The 22,129-nt window shown below is 45.4% G+C and overlaps 1 protein-coding gene across 1 annotated transcript in view; it reads left to right on the top strand.

The window, feature by feature from the left end:
• LOC128685386 (sodium-dependent noradrenaline transporter) overlaps positions 1-22,129 on the top strand; it is a 136,072-nt gene that overhangs the window by 80,389 nt on the left and 33,554 nt on the right. Inside the window, exons 9-11 of the mRNA XM_053771901.2 lie at positions 1,149-1,263; positions 3,947-4,197; positions 4,781-4,978. Of these exons, the coding sequence (XP_053627876.2) occupies positions 1,149-1,263; positions 3,947-4,197; positions 4,781-4,978 (564 nt within the window). The remainder of the gene's footprint in view (positions 1-1,148; positions 1,264-3,946; positions 4,198-4,780; positions 4,979-22,129) is intronic.

Here is a 22,129-nt window from a genome sequence, read left to right on the forward strand (position 1 = left end):
AAATACAGATAAGAGCAGCATGCCAAAGCCACTTATACTATGCATAGCATTACGGGCTGGCTTAAAATTAACTTAAGATTAACTAAGCAATGATGAAATCAGTGAAAAACATTAATGTAAACTGATTACTATAAAGCACAAGTGAGTATTACAAAGACAGGTCATATGGTTGCATGCATTGTTGTACATTCAGTAGAATGGAGTATTCTGTTTGGTAGTGTATTTAAAAAATAATAAAGTTAGATTGGGTTTTAGGTTTAACATTTATGTGATATAATTGTGAGAAACATTTAAGATATACAATTTATAAGGTTCAGTTATTCAGTATTTATTTGGTTTTGGGTGAGTAAGTGATCTTTGAGAAGAGACTTGAATTTATAAACAGGTAGTGTTTCTTTTATATTTTCAGGTAATGAATTCCAGATTTTAGGGCCTTTTATGTGCACTGAGTTTTTGCATAGCGTGAGATGGACACGAGGAATATCAAAGAGTGATCTGTGCCTTGTGTTATGGTCATGTGTTCTGTTGAGGTTGGCAAGGAGATGTTTGAGGGGAGGGTTAATATCAGAGTTGAGTGTTCTATGTATGTAATAGGTGCAGTAATAAGTATGGATGTTTTGTATGGTGAGTAGGTTGAGTGTATTGAATATTGGTGGAGTGTGCTGCCTGTAGTGAGAATTTGTTATCATTCTAACTGCAGCCTTTTGTTGGGTAATTAGTGGTCTGAGATGGTTACTTGTTGTTGAGCCCCATGCACAAATTCCATAGGTGAGATAGGGGTAAATAAGAGAGTGATATAGGGCCAGGAGGGCTGACTGTGGAGCATAGTACCGTATCTTCGATAGTATGCCTACAGTCTTGGAAATTTTCTTAGAAATTTGTTGTATATGTGTATGAAATTTGAGTCTATTATCAAGGTGGATTCCTAAGAATTTTCCCTCTGTTAGCTTTGTGATAGGTGATCCGTTTATCATTATGTTAAGAGGGACATCTGTAGCTCTGTTACCAAACTGAATGAAGTAGGTTTTGTCAATACTATAATCAATACTAAGCGCTAAACCCCACCAGGGTCATACAGCGCTGTCTAACTGACAGCACACAATCAGTATAGCTGCTTCCTCAGGACACTCACTGTAATACTTCTACAGATTCGCAAGGACGTGTACACTGCCGCAGTAACCAACATGCTGGTGGCCGTGGTGATATGTCTCGCTCTCTTCCCATACCAGGGCAAGTTCAGCCTCCATGAAATAACAGAGAAGAGTAAGTATCTCCTTACAAATTCGTACCAATAAGGGTATCTTCCTCAAAGTGCATCTCTGTAAGGTAAAAGGGCACAAGTGCAACTAATATGATATTTTATTGTGGCAGCGTTTCGCTCTCCAGGAGCTTTATCAAGTTCAGACGCAGAGTATTCCCCTCAAACCATACCACGGGTGGGGCTTGAACGCGGTCAGAGAGTTGTAAAACTCCAGACCTACTCTGACCGCGGGTTCAGGCCCCACCCGTGGTATGGCTTGTTTGCAATCATGTCACAACGATTTCGTGAGTCATTTCCCTCCAAGTTGAGACGCAGAGTATTCCCCTCAAAGTTGAGACAAAAAGTATTTCCCTCTAAATACAAGTCACAACGGAGTCAGTAAAGCAACAGCAAAGAACTACAGACCGATAGCGCTAACATCCCATATCATAAAAATCTTTGAAAGGGTTCTAAGAAGCAAGATCGCCACTCATTTAGATACCCATCAGTTACACAACCCAGGTCAACATGGGTTCAGAGCAGGTCGCTCCTGTCTGTCCCAACTATTGGACCACTATGACAATGTCCTGGATGCTCCAGGAGACAAACAAAACGCAGATGTAGTATACGCAAACTTTGCAAAAACCATGGTGTAATAATGTACAAAATGCGTCATAAAGAAATAAGAGGAAAAATTGGTAGATGAATCTAAAATTCCCTAACAAATAGAACACAAAGAGTAGTAGTACACAGAGTAAAGTCTGTGGCGGCTACGGTGAAAAGGTCTGTTCCACAAGGCACAGTACTCGCTCCTATCCTGTTCCTCATCCTCATATCTGACATAGAGAGGGATGTAAGCCACAGCACCGTGTCTTCCTTTGCAGATGACACCCGAATTTTCATGACAGTGTCCTCCGTTGAAGACTGCAAGACTCCAGGTGGACGTCAACCAAATATTTAAATGGACTGCAGAAAACAATGTAAAGTTCAGTGATGAGAAATTTCAATTACTCCGATATGGAAAACGTGAGGAAATTAAAACTGTATCAGAGTATAAAACAAATTCCAACTACACAATAGAGCGAAAAACTACTGTAAAAGTCTGTCGATGCGAGAGCGGCCGATGAAGCTGCACAACAACAGGCAGTGTCAGGAAGGGCTGAGAAGGCGATCATTACAGGGTCCGATAGATTGTTGTTGTAGATTCCCCGGTACATTTGCCGGCCCGGATCTTTTCCAGGTGATGACTCGGTCTTTGTTAACAGTCACGGGAGTGTCTTGAAAGGGCATGCCAGCTGCGCAGCAGCTGGTGATGCGAGGGCGGTTGATGAAGCTGGAACCACACCCCAGATTTAGACAAAAACCAGAGCGCTGGGGAACTCAGCTTCCTGGTGACTGCTGAAAGCTTGCTAGTAGGCGGTAGCGTTCTTGCTATTTCTAAATTTCGTTCTTGATACATGGATAACTTTGATCTTGGTGTAGTCGTCCTCTAGAAACTCTGCGATGTTGTGTCGAGTATTTCTTCAGTACTGCATAGATGTTCAGGCTCGCCAGTGAACTTGACAGTTCCACCACGGAGTCGAGTGTGAAGTTCCTTGCAATGCATAGCTTCACTGTATTAGTCTGTTGTGTAGAACTTTATGCCATTCCATTTGGCGTAATTATAGGATAGATGTGGGCGGGTTTTTGCTCTGGCCGAGTTGTCATCTTGATGTGCTGGTGGTTGGGGAGTAGCGGTGGCTGTGTAAGTCGTTCGTGTGTTATCAGTGGTGGTGTTTGCAGCATAGGAGGGAAGCTGGGTTGAAGTCTTCTCGCTTCACACGGTGAGAGTAGAAACAGTGGGCGTGTTTCCTTACAACGATTGTCCTTGTTCACCCATCAGTAAAATGGGTACCTGGATGTTAGTCGACTGGTGTGGGTCGCATCCTGGGACGATATTAATCTAATTTGCCCGAAATGCATAACAAGCGAATTCTGTACAGTAGTATGTCACTGACGTCAGCTATGGTCTGTATACCTTGTACATGTACTTGTAGAAATAAAAGATGTTATTATTATCATAATAACAGTTATTAGTTTCGACGCTATTTGCTCAGCTTTATTATTATTATTATTATTATTATTATTATTATTATTATTATTATTATTATTATTATTATTATTATTATTATTATTATTATTATTATTATTATATTAACTAAGGAGTTGGAACAGATTACCAGAAAAAAATCATAAAATTTCCTAAAGAATGCATGTAAAATCCAAATATGTTACAAAAAAAAAAAATCCACTCTTGTCTCGCCATGTATAAACGTAAGTAACCATTCTACAGAATTCATTACCTTTGTAACTTGTGAGCTCATTACCTTTGTACCTAGTTCAGCTATCAAAACTTTGGGGGCCCAGTCCCTGGACCCATTACGTACCTCTGTAATCTGTAAATACCTTTGTAACTTGTCATGATTGTGACCAGACTTACCTGGAGTTCATTACCTTTGTAAATTGTGAGTTCATTACCTTTGTAAATTGTGAGTTCATTACCTTTGTAAATTGTGAGTTCATTACCTCTGTAACTTGCTCAGCTATCAAAACTTTGGAGTCCAGTCCCTGGACCAATTATGTACCTCTGTAATCTTTTGACTACCGCCCACAGGATGGGTATGGGGTGCATAATAAACATATTAAACTAACTTGTCTCGCCGGCAGCGCCTGGCTACTTCTTCGTCATCTCGTCGTTCGCTGTGAGTCACCAGAAGCTGCCGCAGCTGGCAGGCTTCGTGTTGTACACAGGCGTGTGCGAGGCTTTGCTTCACTACACTAAGATGTTGGTCTCAACTGTAGTGGTCAGCGTGTCCGACCTGCTGCCGGTCAAATACAGGAGCGGGACCAGACTCTTCGCCTGCAAATGTTTTTTTTGTCTCCTAGGTTTCCTTATCAGTTTACCCTATATCAGTAAGGTGAGTTACGGCTTGGTAAAAATGTTTGTAGAATTTTCAGTTTGAATTTAGATGATGGCTCGCCAAGTCCCAAGAGCCTATGATTTGCTCTAGAAGTAATCACGTCAGTTATGTGGAGGAAAATTTTTTAAACGATTTCATGTAAAATTAGACGCCTTTGGAGATACACAAGCTTAAAAAATCATGTAAAAATAAAATAGAGCTTATCAAGGTATCATACAGAAACCAAGAGCAGTGTGGAAATGAAAGGGAAATGGAAATGGAAATGGTATATTCTGAACTCTGTTGTTACTATGCGCTGTCTACCCCAGTCCCCAGCGACCTCTCCCTCATTATACTGATAAATCTCAGGAATGAAGCAACGGAAATTATCAGTCATAGATTAAACTTATCAGTCTTACAATCTGTTCTTAAATCTAATAGAACAATCACAGATCACGTTAGCCAGGAGGAAGTTAAGAACTAAACTTTAGTTAAGAATTAAGGCTCAGCATCCGGAAATTCATCTGATTAGATAATTACAAACAACTTCATGCACATTGCTCTCTCTGCTATCTAACCCACCCTGTGCGCTTTTCCTCAGAACGGAATTTTCCTGATGGAATCCGTGGATGCCTACGTACCCTGGGTGTGTGGCCTGGTGATGGGCACGCTCGAGGTGTTAGGATTCGTGTATATCTACGGTGCAGACAACATTAGTCGACACTTTAAACAGATGCAAAAGAGCCAGGTTCAATACTTTTGCTTAATCTGGAAGTTCCTGTTGTTACCATCATTCATGGTCAGTCCTCTCGCTCTGTTTATGATCTTACGCCCCATAATCCTAATAACTTTTTTTCAGGTATGGATACCACACAACTGCTGCATATTCCAATTTTTGGGCTAATGTAAGTTGAAAACTAATTTCTTAACATTTCACCATCTATATATTTGAAAGCTTGTTGTACCTTGTCAGTGCTGCATATCAGTTTCTCATAGTTTCATTTTTATGATTTTTAATAACTTTCTTTTTATTAATAATTACTTTTTGATCCCTTCCTATACTTGATGCTTTCAATACTTTGTCACAGTCTGCATTCTTCATGTGGCTTGATTTCACTGTCTCTCATTTTTATTACATTTACCTACTTTAAATTCCAACATATATCTGTTGTGTCCCGTGGCCTGGTAACAACACTCTCACCTCACATACTGAGTGTCCGTGGTTCGACCCCCGGCAAAGGTGGAGACATTAGGTGTGTTTCCTTACACTTGATGTCATTGAAACTAGCATGCAAGTAGGTGCCTGGGTGTTAGTCGACTAGTGTGGGTCTCATCCTCGAATGGAAATAAAACAAACAGTCCCTCGATGACGCACTGACTTTCTTGGGTTATCCTGGGTGGCTAACCCTCAGGGGTTAAAAATTCAAACCAAATCTTTTATCTTATCTGCCTAGTGTGTCCAGATCTTGTTAAGATTCACAGCAAATTTCATTATTAATTTTACATGAAATGTTTGCATCATCTGCAAATATGTTCATATAGATATGTATTCCTTCTGGTAAGTCATGTATATAAATTAGAAACATTACTGGGGCAAGTGCAGACCCTTGTGGCACCCCACTTGTGACATCCACCCATGTAGACATTTCTCCTCTTATAACTATCTCATCTATTGTAATAATTTACCTTTAATTCCTCATATATTTTGTATTTTCTTAATTAGTCTTTCATGGGGAACTCTGTCAAAAACTTTATTTAAGTCTATCTGCCATTCATTTTTTTTCCTGGATAATGTCCATAACTCTGCAATAATAACACATCTGATATACATGAACGTGCGGACCAAAACCCATATTACTTACTAGTTAGTATGTTATTATTCTTTAAATGTTAAATCCATTTTTTCTAACGTTTTTTTGCAATAATTTTCTAACACGTCAGTGTAACCGCCTATAATTGAGAGGGTCTTCCCTGTTACCTTTATATACTTCTTTAATTATTTCATTATCTTCCAATTCACTTATCTATATGGAATTAAAAACTACATAAACAATATATTGTTTAGTGAAGACTGAAACTCTTATCAATACCTCACACATTTCCTGCTCTACCTCAAGCCATTTTTTTTTTGCAACTGCCTTTTATTCTTTGCATTTTGTTTGTAATATTTAGTTTACATTTTACAGTCATCAATAAAAGGTTGGTTCTGCCTTACTACTGTCTACTGTTTATAGTCATGATTGATAATTTTCTGGACTGTCTGGTCCCCTCAAGGAAGGTTCCTTGATGTTGGTGAGGGGCTCTTGATTTAGGGAATTGGATCTGTGCTCCAGTTCCCCAAATTAAGCCTGAATGCCTTCCACATCCCCCCCCAGGCGCTGTATAATCCTCCGGGTTTAGCGCTTCCCCCTTGATTATAATAATAATAATAATGGACTGTCTGGCTTCGTATATTTATTTCAAGAACTTTCTCTATTCCCATTCTTCTTCAATACCTTTCTTTACACCATTCTTTATTGTCTTATATTCTTATTTGGAAGAAATCGTTTAATTCCATTTTTATATATATTATATAATGTTTCGTACACATTTTTGTCTCTCCCTTCCAAAATATTCTTAATTTAATTTCTCTCAAATACTGTATTAAATTATTGTAATTTTTCTCTTATAATCTAGTTGTTTCTCTTTTTGAATTTCTTTCTCATCTCCTAAGTTATATTTCACTATATAATTTATTTCCACCAGAACAGGATCACGTTGTGTGTGTGTGCGTGCGTGCGCCCTCATGTATGTGCGTGCGCCCTCATGTATGTGCGTGCGCCCTCATGTATGTGCGTGCGCCCTCATGTATGTGTATGTGCCCTAATGTGTGTGTATGTTCCTTCATGTGTGTGTGTGTGTGCCCTCATGTGTGTGTGTGTGTGTGCCCTCATGTGTGCGTGTGTTCCCTCATGTGTGTGTGTGTGTGCGCCCTCATGTATGTGCGTGTGCCCTCATGTATGTGCGTGCGCCCTCATGTATGTGTGTATGTGCCCTAATGTGTGTATGTGTTCCCTCATGTGTGTGTGTGTGTGTGTGTGCCCTCATGTGTGCGTGTGTTCCCTTGTGTGTGTGTGTGTGCGCCCTCATGTGTGTGTGCGTGCGTGCGCCCTCATGTGTGTGTGTGTGTGTGTGCGCCCTCATATATGTGAGTGCGCCCTCATGTGTGTGTATGTGCCCTCATGTGTGTGCGTGCGCCCTCATGTATGTGTGTGCGCGCCCTCATGTGTGTGTATGTGCCCTCATGTGTGTGTGTGCGCCCTCATGTGTGTGTTTGCGCCCTCATGTGTGTGTGTGTGTTCCCTCATGTGTGTGTGTGTGCCCTCATGTGTGTGCGTGCGTTCGCCCTCATGTGTGTGTGTGGGTGCATGCGCCCTCATGTGTGTGTGTGTGCGCCCTCATGCGTGTGTGTACGCCCTCGTGTGTGTGCGTGCGTGCGCCCTCATGTGTGTGTGTGTGTGTGCCCTCGTGTGTGTGTGTGTGTGTGTGTGCCCTCATGCGTGTGCGTGCGTGCGCCCTCATGTGTGTGTGTGTGTGCCCTCATGTGTGTGCGTGCGTGCGCCCTCATGTGTGTGTGTGCCCTCATGTGTGTGCGTGCGCCCTCATGTGTGTGTGCGCCCTCATGTGTGTGTGTGCGCCCTCATGTGTGTGTGTGTGCCCTCATGTGTGTGCGTGCGTGCGCCCTCATATGTGTGTGTGCCCTCATGTGTGTGTGTGCCCTCATGTGTGTGTGTGCGCCCTCATGTGTGTGTACTCACCTAGTACTCACCTAGTTGAGGTTGCGGGGGTCGAGTCCAAGCTCCTGGCCCCGCCTCTTCACTGATCGCTACTAGGTCACTCTCCCTGAGCCGTGAGCTTTATCATACCTCTGCTTAAAGCTATGTATGGATCCTGCCTCCACTACATCGCTTCCCAAACTGTTCCACTTACTGACTACTCTGTGGCTGAAGAAATACTTCCTAACATCCCTGTGATTCATCTGCGTCTTCAACTTCCAACTGTGTCCCCTTGTTACTGTGTCCAATCTCTGGAACATCCTGTCTTTGTGTGTGCCCTCATGTATGTGTGTGCTCCCTCATGTGTGCGTGTGCGCCCTCATGTGTGTGCGTGCGTGCGCCCTCATGTGTGTGTGTGTGTGTGTGTGTGCGCCCTCATGTGTGTGTGTGCGCCCTCATGTGTGTGTATGTGCCCTCATGTGTGTGCGTGTGCCTTCATGTATGTGTGTGCGCCCTCATGTGTGTATGTGCCCTCATGTGTGTGTACTCACCTAGTTGTACTCACCTAGTTGAGGTTGCAGGGGTCGAGTCCAAGCTCCTGGCCCCGCCTCTTCACTGGTCACTACTAGGTCACTCTCCCTGAACCATGAGCTTTATCGTACCTCTGCTTAAAGCTATGTATGGATCCTGCCTCCACTACATCGCTTCCCAAACTATTCCACTTCCTGACTACTCTGTGGCTGAAGAAATACTTCCTAACATCCCTTTGATTCATCTGTGTCTTCAGCTTCCAACTGTGTCCCCGTGTTGCTGCGCCCTCATGTGTGTGTGTGCGCCCTCATGTGTGTGTGTGCGCCCTCATGTGTGTGTGTGCGCCCTCATGTCTGTGTGTGTGTGCCCTCATGTGTGTGCGTGCATGCGCCCTCATGTGTGTGTGTGCGCCCTCATGTGTGTGTGTGTGCCCTCATGTGTGTGCGTGTGCCCTCATGTGTGTGTGCGCCCTCATGTGTGTGTGTGCCCTCGTGTGTGTGTGCGCCCTCATGTGTGTGTGTGCGCCCTCATGTGTGTGTGTGTGTGTGCCCTCATGTGTGTGCGTGCGTGCGCCCTCATATGTGTGTGTGTGCCCTCATGTGTGTGTGTGCCCTCATGTGTGTGTGTGCGCCTTCATGTGTGCGTGTGCGCCCTCATGTGTGTGTGTGTGTGCCCTCATGTGTGTGCGTGCGTGCGCCTTCATGTGTGTGTGTGTGCCCTAATGTGTGTGTGTGTGTGTGCCCTCATGTGTGTGTGTGCGCCCTCATGTGTGTGTGTGCGCCCTCATGCGTGTGTGTGCCCTCATGTGTGTGTGTGTGCCCTCATGTGTGTGTGTGCCCTCATGTGTGTGCGTGCGTGCGCCCTCATGTGTGTGTGTGCGCCCTCATGTGTGTGTGTGCACCCTCATGTGTATGTGTGCGCCCTCATGTGTGTGTGTGTGCCCTCATGTTTGTGTGTGTGCCCTCATGTGTGTGTGTGTGCCCTCATGTGTGTGTGTGTGCCCTCATGTGTGTGTGTGCGTGCGTGCGCCCTTATGTGTGTGTGTGCACCCTCATGTGTGTGTGTGCGCCCTCATGTGTGTGTGTGTGTGCCCTCATGTTTGTGTGTGTGCCCTCATGTGTGTGTGTGTGCCCTCATGTGTGTGTGCGTGCGTGCGCCCTTATGTGTGTGTGTGCGCCGTCATGTGTGTGTGTGCGCCCTCATGTGTGTGTGTGCGCGCCCTCATGTGTGTGTGTGTGTACTCACCTAGTTGAGGTTGCGGGGGTCGAGTCCGAGCTCCTGGTGTGCCCTCATGTGTGTGTGCGCTCTCGTGTGTGTATGTGCGCTCTCATGTGAGTGTACTCACCTATTTGTACTCACCTATTTGTGGTTGCAGGGGTCGAGTCACAGCTCCTGGCCCCGCCTCTTCGCTGATTGCTACTAGGTCCTCCCTCTCCCTGCCCCATGAGCTCTATCATACCTCGCCTTAAAATTATGTATGGTTCCCGCCTCCACTACGTCACTTTCTAGGCTATTCCACGGCCTGACTACTCTATGACTGAAGAAATACTTCCTAACATCTCTTTGATTCATCTGAGTCTTCAACTTCCAATTGTGACCTCTTGTGTCTGTGTCCCTTCTCTGGAACATCCCGTCTTTGTCCACCTTGTCTATTCCGCGCAGTATTTTATATGTCGTTATCATGTCTCCCCTGACCCTCCTGTCCTCCAGCGTCGTCAGGCCGATTTCCCTCAACCTTTCTTCGTAGGACAATCCCCGTAGCTCTGGGACTAGTCTTGTTGCAAACCTTTGCACTTTCTCTAATTTCTTGACGTGCTTGACTAGGTGTGGATTCCAAACTGGTGCTGCATACTCCAGTATGGGCCTGACGTAAATGGTATACAGAGTCTTAAACGAATCCTTACTGAGGTATCGGAACGCTATCCGTAGGTTTGCCAGGCGCCCGTATGCTGCAGCAGTTATCTGATTGATGTGCGCCTCAGGAGATATGCTCGGTGTTATGCTCACCCCCAGATCTTTTTCCTTGAGTGAGGTTTGCAATCTTTGGCCATCTAAACTATATTGTGTCTGCGGTCTTCTTTGCCCTTCCCCAATCTTCATGACTTTGCATTTGGCAGGGTTAAATTCAAGGAGCCAGTTGCTGGACCAGGCTTGTAGCCTGTCCAGGTCTCTTTGTAGTCCTGCCTGATCCTCATCCGATTTGATTCTTCTCATTAACTTTGCATCATCTGCAAACAAGGACACTTCTGAGTCTATCCCTTCCGTTATGTCGTTCACATATACCAAGAACAGCACAGGTCCTAGGACTGACCCCTGTGGAACCCCGCTTGTCACAGGCGCCCACTCTGACACCTCGTCGCGTACCATGACTCGTTGTTGCCTCCCTGTCAGGTATTCTCTGATCCATTGCAGTGCCTTTCCTGTTATGTGTGCCTGATCCTCTAGCTTTTGCAGTAACCTCTTGTGAGGAACTGTGTCGAAGGCCTTCTTGCAGTCCAAAAATATGCAGTCGATCCACCCCTCTCTCTCTTGTCTTACTTCTGTCACCTTGTCATAAAACTCCAGTAGGTTTGTGACACAGGATTTTCCTTCCCTGAAACCGTGCTGGTTGTCAATTATACACTTGTTTCTTTCCAGGTGCCCCACCACTCTCCTCCTGATGATCTTCTCCATGACCTTGCATACTATACACGTTAGTGATACAGGTCTGTAGTTTAGTGCCTCATGTCTGTCTCCCTTTTTAAAAATTGGGACTACATTTGCCATTTTCCATACCTCAGGGAGTTGCCCAGTTTCAAATGATGTGTTGAAAATCTTTGTTAATAATGGCTCACACAATATCTCTGCTCCCTCTTTAAGGACCCATGGAGAGATGTTGTCTGGTCTTACCGCCTTTGAGGTGTCAAGTTCGCATAGCAGCTTCTTCACCTCCTCCTTGGTTATATGTACCTCATCCAGCACTTGCTGGTGTGCCCCCCTGTTCTGATTTCCTGGAGTCCTACTGCTTTCCACTGTAAATACCTCTTTAAATCTGACATACCTCTTGGTCGTTTCTTGTGAATTCCCCATCACCCTTCCTCAGTCTGATTACCTGGTCCTTGACTGTTGTTTTCCTCCTGATGTGGCTGTACAACAGCTTCGGGTCAGTCTTTACTTTTGATGCTATGTCATTTTCATATTGTCTCTGAGCCTCCCTTCTTATCTGTGCATATTTGTTTCTGGCTCTTCGGCTGATTTCTTTATTTTCCTGAGTTCTCTGTCTTCTGTACCTTTTCCATTCTCTAGTACACCTAGTTTTTGCCTCCCTACACCTTTGCGTGAACCAAGGACTCGTTCTGTTCTTCCCATTATTTCTGTTTCCCTTGGGAACAAACCTCTCCTCTGCCTCCTTGCATTTTGTTGCTACATAGTCCATCATTTCTTGTACTGGTTTTCCTGTCAGTTCCCTCTCCCACTGAATGTCTTGAAGGAAGGTCCTCATGCCTGAGTAGTTCCCCTTTTGTAGTTTGGTTTGTCCCAGCCTATTCCTGCTACTCTCTCCACTTGGAGCTCAACTATGTAGTCGAAGCACAGAACCACATGATCACTAGCTCCCAGGGGCCTTTCATACATGATACTCTCGATGTCCGAACTACTCATGGTGAAGACAAGGTCCAGCCTTGCTGGTTCATCCTCTCCTCTCTCTCTCTGGTAGTGTCTCTAACATGTTGATGCATGAGGTTTTCTAGTACCACATCCATCATCTTGGCTCTCCATGTTTCGGGACCCCCATGGGGCTCCAGGTTTTCCCAGTCAATCTCCTTGTGATTGAAATCACCCATAATTAGTAACTTTGCTCCCCCCATGTGTGCTCTCCTGGCCACCTCGGCTAGTGTGTCGATCATTGCTCTGTTGCTCTCATCGTATTCTTCTCTTGGCCTCCTGTAGTTCTGTGGTGGGTTGTACATTACTGCAATTATCACCTTATGTCCCTCAGACTGGATTGTTCCTACTAAGTAGTCCCTTTCGCCCATACCATCCATTCCTTCCATTTTCTCAAAATCCCACTGGTTTTTAATGAGCAGTGCAACTCCTCCTCCCCCTCTCCTCCCTCTGTCTTTCCTGAGGATTTGGTATCCGGATGGAAAGATTGAATCTGTTATTATTCTGGTGAGTTTTGTTTCTGTGAGTGCTATTATGTCTGGGGATGTCTCTTTGATTCTTTCGTACCACTCCTCATACTTGTTTGTTATTCCATCTGCATTTGTATACCACACCTTCAACTTCTTTTCTAAGACTGTGGTTTGGGAGGTATATTGGGGTTGGGGAAGTGGGAGACCTGGTAAGGAACTATGGGTTGTTGCTGTGGGGGTGGAGTTTGTAATGTAGTGGGTGGGGGCATTGGATGTGGCATGGGTGTTTTGATTTAGAGTGTTTGGTTGCACTGGGGTTGACCTGATTGGGAGGCTTCTATAGGAAGTTGTGAGGGAGGCTGTATTTGATCTTCTTCCTGGGTCTGGGATCTCCTGTCTGTCTTCTCCACCCCCTCTCTTTCCTCCTTTCGCCTTTGTGCCATCTCTCTCAGTTTCTGCCTTTCTTCTTGTGTTCTGTCGCGGTCGAGATACACCTTCCTGTATGCCGGCATGTCCCTTAATCATGCTTTCTCCTGCAGGATCCTGGTCCGAGTCACTTCTGCCTTGAAGGTCACTTTGACTGGCCGGGTTCTTTTTTTTACAAACCCCCCTATTCTCCGAAAATTTTCCAGCTGGGTCATGTCGTCTTCTCCTATTGCTTTCATGATGCTTTCAATTGCTTTTTTTTCCCCTTGTTTTCTTGCTTCATATGTTTCCCCTTCAACTTCCTGGAGCCCATACACAAAGACTGACCTCACCCTTTCATTCTCCCACTGCGTATCCCTGTGTATCCCCTCATTTAATTTGGTTTCCTGCACTGCAGCTTTCCTTTCTTCAGTTTCACTGGCTAATGTACTTGGGCTCAGTGGCCTGTCATTTTTCCCTTCTCGGCTTTCCTTGGGCTCTGTTGTTGTCTGTTAGGGCCTCCACATAAAGCTTAGCTCTTTCATTTACTACAGTCTCCTCTGATAAAGCTTCCCCATGCAGTTGTGCCCCTTCTTTCCCTACAGTCCCCTTATTTGTGGCTGAGGTAGCAGTCTCTGTTGTCAATCCCAAAATGTTCTTTAGTTCTTTAGGCTGTTTCAGATTTTTCAGTTCCTCTTCTAAACTCTGTATCCTGGCCTCTGCTGCTTTGACATGCACCTCCCACTTCCTGCTTTCCATATCTATCCTCTCTTCCATTCTCATGCTAAGTTCTTCTTGTTTCTTTTCCCATTCATGATCTCTTTTTATGAGCTCTGCTGCCCAATCTTCCTTTGCAGCATCCTCCTCCTGTCCCTTGGTTTTTCTTGTTGCTCTCTGACAACCCATTTTTGTTTTATCCTGATTGCCTCAGAGTGGGAAACCTATTAGTTCTGTAAGTTAGGTTAGTAGTGTGTATGTCAGAGTGTGGGGGGGAGGTAGTGGAGGAACTGTGGCTATGTGGGAGAGGGGTGGGGAGGGGGAGGGTGAACGGGGGAGGGGAGGGTGAACGAGGGAGTGGAGGGATCAGGGGAAGAAGTGAGATGTCGGTGGTGAGGGGGGGGGGAGTGTATGTGTGAGTCTGGATATGTGTGTGTGTGTGTACTCACCTATTTGTACTCACCTATTTGTGGTTGCAGGGGTCGAGTCCTAGCTCCTGGCCCCGCCTCTTCACCGGTTGCTACTAGGCCCTCTCTCTCCCCGCTCCATGAGCTTTATCAAACCTCGTCTTAAAACTGTGTATGGTTCCTGCCTCCACTACGTCATTTTCTAGGCTATTCCACTGCCTTACAACTCTATGACTGAAGAAATACTTCCTACTATCTCTGTGACTCATTTGTGTCTTCAACTTCCAATTGTGGCCTCTTGTTTCTGTGTCCCCTCCCTGGAACATCCTGTCTTTGTCCACCTTGTCTATTCCATGCAGTATTTTATATGTCGTTATCATGTCTCCCCTGACCCTCCTGTCCTCCAGTGTCGTCAGGCCGATTTCCCTTAATCTTTCTTCATAGGACATTCCCCTTAGCTCTGGAACTAACCTTGTCACAAACCTTTGTACTTTCTCTAGTTTCTTGACGTGCTTTATCAAGTGCGGGTTCCAAACAGGTGCTGCATACTCCAGTATGGGCCTGACATACACGGTGTACAGTGTCTTGAATGATTCCTTACTAAGGTATCGGAATGCTGTTCTCAGGTTTGCCAGGCGCCCATATGCTGCAGCAGTTATCTGATTGATGTGTGCTTCCGGAGACATGCTCGGTGTTATACTCACCCCAAGATCTTTCTCCTTGAGTGAGGTTTGCAGTCTTTGGCCACCTAGCCTATACTCTGTCTGTGGTCTTCTGTGCCCTTCCCCTATCTTCATGACTTTGCATTTGGCAGGATTAAATTCGAGAAGCCATTTGCTGGACCAGGTGTCCAGTCTGTCCAGGTCTCTTTGAAGTCCTGCCTGGTCCTCATCAGATTTAATTCTCCTCATTAACTTCACATCATCTGCAAACAGGGACACTTCTGAGTCTAACCCTTCCGTCATGTCGTTCACAATACCACCAGTCCGATAACATTCTTCTTTGCAAATATACAGGGTCTAAAGCCAGCAATAAACAACAAAATACCTTTCATCCGTGGACTGCTTGCAGAGGCAAAGGCAATGTTCGCGGCTTTCACTGAGACCCACATAAAGGATCACTTGGACAACGAAATATGGATCCCAGGTTACAACCTATACAGATGTGACAGAGTGAACAGGCAAAAGGGGGGGGTTGGCCTGTACATTGCAGAGTCACTTGTTTGCACAGAACTGCTTAATGCCTCAAATGACGTAGTGGAAGTTTTAGCAGTAAAGGTCGAGAACCAAAACCTAGTCATTGTGGTAGTCTACAAGCCTCCGGATGCAACATCCCAGCAATTCCAGGAACAGCTGTTAAAAATTGACCACTGTCTGGAAAATCTTCCAGCTCCTGCACCCAACATCTTGCTCCTGGGGGATTTCAACTTAAGGCACCTAAAATGGAGGAATATAGCAAATAATATTGTTGCAGTAATAACACCAGGAGGCAGCTCTGATGAAAACTCACACTCACACGAGCTTTTAAATCTCTGCACAAAATTCAATTTAAACCAGCAAATAATAGAGCCTACTAGACTGGAGAATACACTAGACCTCATCTTCACTAACAATGATGATCTGATAAGAAATGTCACCATATCAAAAACAATATACTCAGATCACAACATAATTGAGGTTCAGACATGTATGCGTGGAGCCTCAGACCGACAAAATGAGACTAGTCACGAGGGAGCATTCACCAAATTCAACTTCAATAACAAAAACATAAAGTGGGACCAAGTAAACCAAGTCCTAACCGATATAAGCTGGGAAGATATACTAAGCAACACAGACCCAAACTTATGCCTAGAACAGATTAACTCGGTGGCACTCGATGTATGCACAAGGCTTATTCCTCTAAGAAAAAGGAGGAGTAGATGTAAAATAGAAAGAGACAGGCGCTCCCTTTACAGGCGACGGAAAAGAATAACAGAGCGGCTAAAAGAGGTCAATATATCAGAAATGCGCAGGGAGACACTGGTCAGAGAAATAGCAAGCATCGAACTTAAGCTAAAAGAATCCTTTAGGAGTCAGGAATCGCGGGAAGAACTAAAAGCCATAAATGAAATCGAAAGAAACCCAAAGTATTTCTTCTCCTATGCCAAATCAAAATCGAGAACAACGTCCAGTATTGGGCCCCTACTTAAACAAGATGGGTCCTACACAGATGACAGCAAGGAAATGAGTGAGCTACTCAAGTCCCAATATGACTCAGTTTTTAGCAAGCCGCTAACCAGACTGAGAGTCGAAGATCAAAATGAATTTTTTATGAGAGAGCCACAAAATTTGATTAACACAAGCCTATCCGATGTTATCCTGACGCCAAATGACTTCGAACAGGCGATAAATGACATGCCCATGCACTCTGCCCCAGGGCCAGACTCATGGAACTCTGTGTTCATCAAGAACTGCAAGAAGCCCCTATCACGAGCCTTTTCCATCCTATGGAGAGGGAGCATGGACACGGGGGTCGTCCCTCAGTTACTAAAAACAACAGACATAGCCCCACTCCACAAAGGGGGCAGTAAAGCAACAGCAAAGAACTACAGACCAATAGCACTAACATCCCATATCATAAAAATCTTTGAAAGGGTCCTAAGAAGCAAGATCACCACCCATCTAGAAACCCATCAGTTACACAACCCAGGGCAACATGGGTTTAGAACAGGTCGCTCCTGTCTGTCTCAACTACTGGATCACTACGACAAGGTCCTAAATGCACTAGAAGACAAAAAGAATGCAGATGTAATATATACAGACTTTGCAAAAGCCTTCGACAAGTGTGACCATGGCGTAATAGCGCACAAAATGCGCGCTAAAGGAATAACAGGAAAAGTTGGTCGATGGATCTATAATTTCCTCACTAACAGAACACAGAGAGTAGTCGTCAACAGAGTAAAGTCCGAGGCAGCTACGGTGAAAAGCTCTGTTCCACAAGGCACAGTACTAGCTCCCATCTTGTTCCTCATCCTCATATCCGACATAGACAAGGATGTCAGCCACAGCACCGTGTCTTCCTTTGCAGATGACACCCGAATCTGCATGACAGTGTCTTCCATTGCAGACACTGCAAGGCTCCAGGCGGACATCAACCAAATCTTTCAGTGGGCTGCAGAAAACAATATGAAGTTCAACGATGAGAAATTTCAATTACTCAGATATGGTAAACATGAGGAAATTAAATCTTCATCAGAGTACAAAACAAATTCTGGCCACAAAATAGAGCGAAACACCAACGTCAAAGACCTGGGAGTGATTATGTCGGAGGATCTCACCTTCAAGGACCATAACATTGTATCAATCGCATCTGCTAGAAAAATGACAGGATGGATAATGAGAACCTTCAAAACTAGGGAGGCCAAGCCCATGATGACACTCTTCAGGTCACTTGTTCTATCTAGGCTGGAATATTGCTGCACTCTAACAGTACCTTTCAAGGCAGGTGAAATTGCCGACCTAGAAAATGTACAGAGAACTTTCACGGCGCGCATAACGGAGATAAAACACCTCAATTACTGGGAGCGCTTGAGGTTTCTAAACCTGTATTCCCTGGAACGCAGGAGGGAGAGATACATGATTATATACACCTGGAAAATCCTAGAGGGACTAGTACCGAACTTGCACACGAAAATCACTCACTACGAAAGCAAAAGACTTGGCAGACGATGCACCATCCCCCCAATGAAAAGCAGGGGTGTCACTAGCACGTTAAGAGACCATACAATAAGTGTCAGGGGACCGAGACTGTTCAACTGCCTCCCAGCACACATAAGGGGGATTACCAACAGACCCCTGGCAGTCTTCAAGCTGGCACTGGACAAGCACCTAAAGGCAGTTCCTGATCAGCCGGGCTGTGGCTCGTACGTTGGTTTGCGTGCAGCCAGCAGCAACAGCCTGGTTGATCAGGCGCTGATCCACCAGGAGGCCTGGTCACAGACCGGGCCGTGGGGGCGTTGACCCCCAAAACTCTCTCCAGGTAAACATATACCAAAAATAGCACTGGTCCTAGGACCGACCCCTGTGGGACCCCGCTCGTCACAGGTGCCCACTGTGATACATCATTACGTACCATGACTCGTTTTTGCCTCCCTGTCAGGTATTCTCTGATCCATTGCAGTGCCCTTCCTGTTATATGCGCCTGATGCTCTAGCTTCTGCACTAATCTCTTGTGAGGAACTGTGTCAAAGGCCTTCTTGCAGTCCAAGAAGATGCAATCAACCCACCCCTCTCTCTCTTGTCTTACTTCTGTTATTTTATCATAAAACTCCAGAAGGTTTGTGACACAGGATTTGCCTTCCGTGAATCCGTGCTGGTTGGCATTTATACTCCTGTTCCGTTCCAGGTGCTCCACCACTCTTCTCCTGATAATCTTCTCCATAATTTTGCATACTATACACGTCAATGACACAGGTCTATAGTTTAGTGCCTCTTTTCTGTTTCCTTTTTTGAAAATGGGAACTACATTTGCCGTCTTCCATACCTCAGGTAGTTGCCCAGTTTCCAGGGATGTGTTGAAGATTGTGGTAAGTGGCACGCACAACATATCTGCTCCCTCTCTAAGGACCCACGGAGAGATGTTGTCCGGTCCCATTGCCTTTGAGGTATCGATGTCCCTTAGCAGTTTCTTCACCTCCTCCTCATCTGTATGTATGTCGTCCAACACTTGTTGGTGTATTCCTTGCTGGTGTCCCCATCTGGTCTGTCCCCCCAGAGTCCTTCCTGTCTCTACTGTAAATACTTCCTTAAATCTCGTGTTGAGCTCCTCACATACCTCTTGATCGTTTCTTGTGAGTTCTCCACCTTCTTTCCTCAGCCTTATCACCTGGTCCTTGACTGTTGTCTTCCTCCTAATGTGGCTATACAGCAGTTTCGGGTCAGATTTGACTTTCGATGCTATGTCGTTTTCATACTGTCGCTGGGCCTCCCTCCTTATCTGTGCATACTCGTTTCTGGCTCTTCTACTAATCTCCTTGTTTTCCTGAGTCCTATGCCTCCTGTACCTTTTCCATTCTCTGTTGCACTTAGTTTTTGCCTCCCTACACCTTCGGGTAAACCAAGGACTCGTTTTGGTCTTCCTATTATTTCTGTTTCCCTTGGGAACAAAACTTTCCTCTGCCTTCTTGCACTTTGTTGCCACATATTCCATCATCTCGTTTACTGATTTTCCTACCATTTCTCTGTCCCACTGAACCTCCTGCAGGAAGTTTCTCATACCTGTGTAGTCCCCCCTTTTATAGTTTGGCCTGTCCCCTTCAGTTCCTGTTACCTTCTCCACTTGTAACTGTACTATATAGTCAAAACTCAGAACCACATGATCGCTAGCTCCAAGGGGCCTCTCGTAAGTGATGTCCTCAATGTCTGAACTGCTCAGGGTGAACACAAGATCCAGTCTTGCTGGCTCATCCTCCCCTCTCTCTCTGGTTGTGTCCCTGACATGTTGATGCATGAGGTTTTTAAGTACCACATCCATCATCTTGGCTCTCCATGTTTCGGGACCCCCATGTTGCTCCAGGTTTTCCCAGTCGATCTCCCTGTGGTTGAAATCGCCCATTACCAGTAACTTTGCTCTGCTCGAGTGAGCTCTTCTTGCCACCTCAGCCAGTGTGTCCACCATCACCCTGTTGTTTTCTTCGTACTCCTCTCTTGGCCTCCTGCAGTTCTGTGGTGGGTTATACATCACTCCAATGACTACTTTATGTTCTCCGGACTGAATTGTACCTACAATGTAGTCTCTTTCTCCAATCATGTCCATGCCTTCCATTTCCTCAAATCCCCATTGGTGTTTTATGAGCAGTGCAACCCCTCCTCCCCCTCTACTCCTTTTATCTTTCCTCAGGATCTGATATCCTGTTGGGAAGATTGTGTCTGTTATTGTCTCAGCGAGTTTTGTTTCTGTGACTGCTATGATGTCTGGGGATTTTTCACTGATTCTTTCATTCCACTCCTCATGTTTATTCGTTATTCCATCCGCGTTTGTGTACCAAACCTTTAGTTTCTTTTCTATCATTGTGGTCATGCAAGAATATTGGGGTTGGGGGAGCGAGAGCCTTGGTGGGGGCCTATATGGGGCTGTGGTGTAGGTGGGGTTTGTGTTGATGGGGGTGGGGTCAGAATGCCCATAAGGGACAGCTGTTGGGGTGAGGTTTGTGATATGGGGGTTGGTGGCAGAGGGAACAGTGAGTGGGTTGTAGTATAGGTTGCTCAGTTGCGTTGGGAATGTCGCGGGTGGAGTCTTTTGGTGGGAGATTCTGTGGGGTGTGTTTGCCCTTCCTCCTGTGTCTGGGTCCTGCTCATTTTCATTGCTTCTCGTTCCTCCTTGCGTCTCTGTACCCTCTCTTTCAGTGTAGTCCTTTCTTCTTGTGTTCTGTCGCGGTCGAGGTATACTCTCTGGTACCCCTCTTTGTCCCTCAGTCTTGCTTTCTCTTGCAGAATCCTGGTTCGAACTGATTCTTCCTTGAAAGTTACTCTCACAGGCCGTATCCTTCCACTCGCAAACCACCCAATTCTCTGAAAATTTGTCACCTGGGTCATATTGCCCTCCCCTATTGTTTTCATGATGCCTTCAATCATTTTTTTCTCCTCCTGTTTTATTTCTTCAAAGTTGGCCCCCTTGGCTTCTTGGAGCCTGTACACAAAAACTGACCTCGCCCTTTCCTCCTCCCACTGAGTCTCCATCTGCTTCCTCTGAGGCATTTTATTTCCTTCCATTGACATGTTCTTGCCTTCAGTCCCTGTCATATCTGAAACTTCTATTCTCAGTGAACTGTCTTTCCTGACCAGCTGTCCCTTGCTACTGCAGTTGGCTGTTAGAATCTCTGCATATAGCAAACCTTCATTGTCTTCGGACCTGTCGTTTGATCTTAGTGTGCTCATCGTCTTTTCCCTGGCCCCACGTGGGTCTGATAGGGCCTTCGTGTACGGCATGTCTCCGTTGTTGCTTACCATCCCCTTGTCTGCGCCTGACTTCGAATTTCCTGATGTCACATCTGAATTGTCATTTGTCTCTCTAATCTGTTTCAGGCTTTGCAGTTTCTCTTCTAAGCACTGTATCCTAGCTTCTGCTACTAAGACCTGTACTTCCCACTTCCTGCACTCTTCAGCTATCCGCTCCTCCATTTTCTTACCAAGCTCTACTATCTTCCTTCCCCACTCTTCCTCCCTTTTTTGGAGCTCTAACTCCCAGTCTTTCCTCGATGGTTCGTCTACCAGATCTCTGGTTTTCCGTCCTCTAAGGCCACCCATTTTTTTTTTTTTTTTTTTTTTTTTTTTTTTTTTTTTTGGTGTGTGTGTGTGTATGTGTGTGTGTACTCACCTATTTGTACTCACCTATTTGTGGTTGCAGGGGTCGAGTCACAGCTCCTGACCCCGCCTCTTCGCTGATTGCTACTAGGTCCTCTCTCTCCCTGCCCCATGAGCTCTATCATACCTCGCCTTAAAACTATGTATGGTTCCTGCCTCCACCACATCACTTTCTAGGCTATTCCATGGCCTGACTACTCTATGACTGAAGAAATACTTCCTAACATCCCTTTGATTCATCTGAGTCTTCAACTTCCAATTGTGACCTCTTGTGTCTGTGTCCCATCTCTGGAACATCCCGTCTTTGTCCACCTCGTCTATTCCGCGCAGTATTTTATATGTCGTTATCATGTCTCCCCTGACCCTCCTGGCCTCCAGTGTCGTCAGGCCGATTTCCCTCAACCTTTCTTCATAGGACAATCCCCGTAGCTCTGGGACTAGTCTTGTTGCAAACCTTTGCACTTTCTCTAATTTCTTGACGTGCTTGACTAGGTGTGGATTCCAAACTGGTGCTGCATACTCCAGTATGGGCCTGACGTAGATGGTGTACAGAGTCTTAAACGAATCCTTACTGAGGTATCGGAACGCTATCCGTAGGTTTGCCAGGTGCCCGTATGCTGCAGCAGTTATCTGATTGATGTGCGCCTCAGGAGATATGCTCGGTGTTATACTCACCCCCAGAT

The sequence above is a fragment of the Cherax quadricarinatus genome, chromosome 8 (genome assembly GCF_038502225.1).
Source record: "Cherax quadricarinatus isolate ZL_2023a chromosome 8, ASM3850222v1, whole genome shotgun sequence".
NCBI lineage: Eukaryota > Metazoa > Arthropoda > Malacostraca > Decapoda > Parastacidae > Cherax > Cherax quadricarinatus.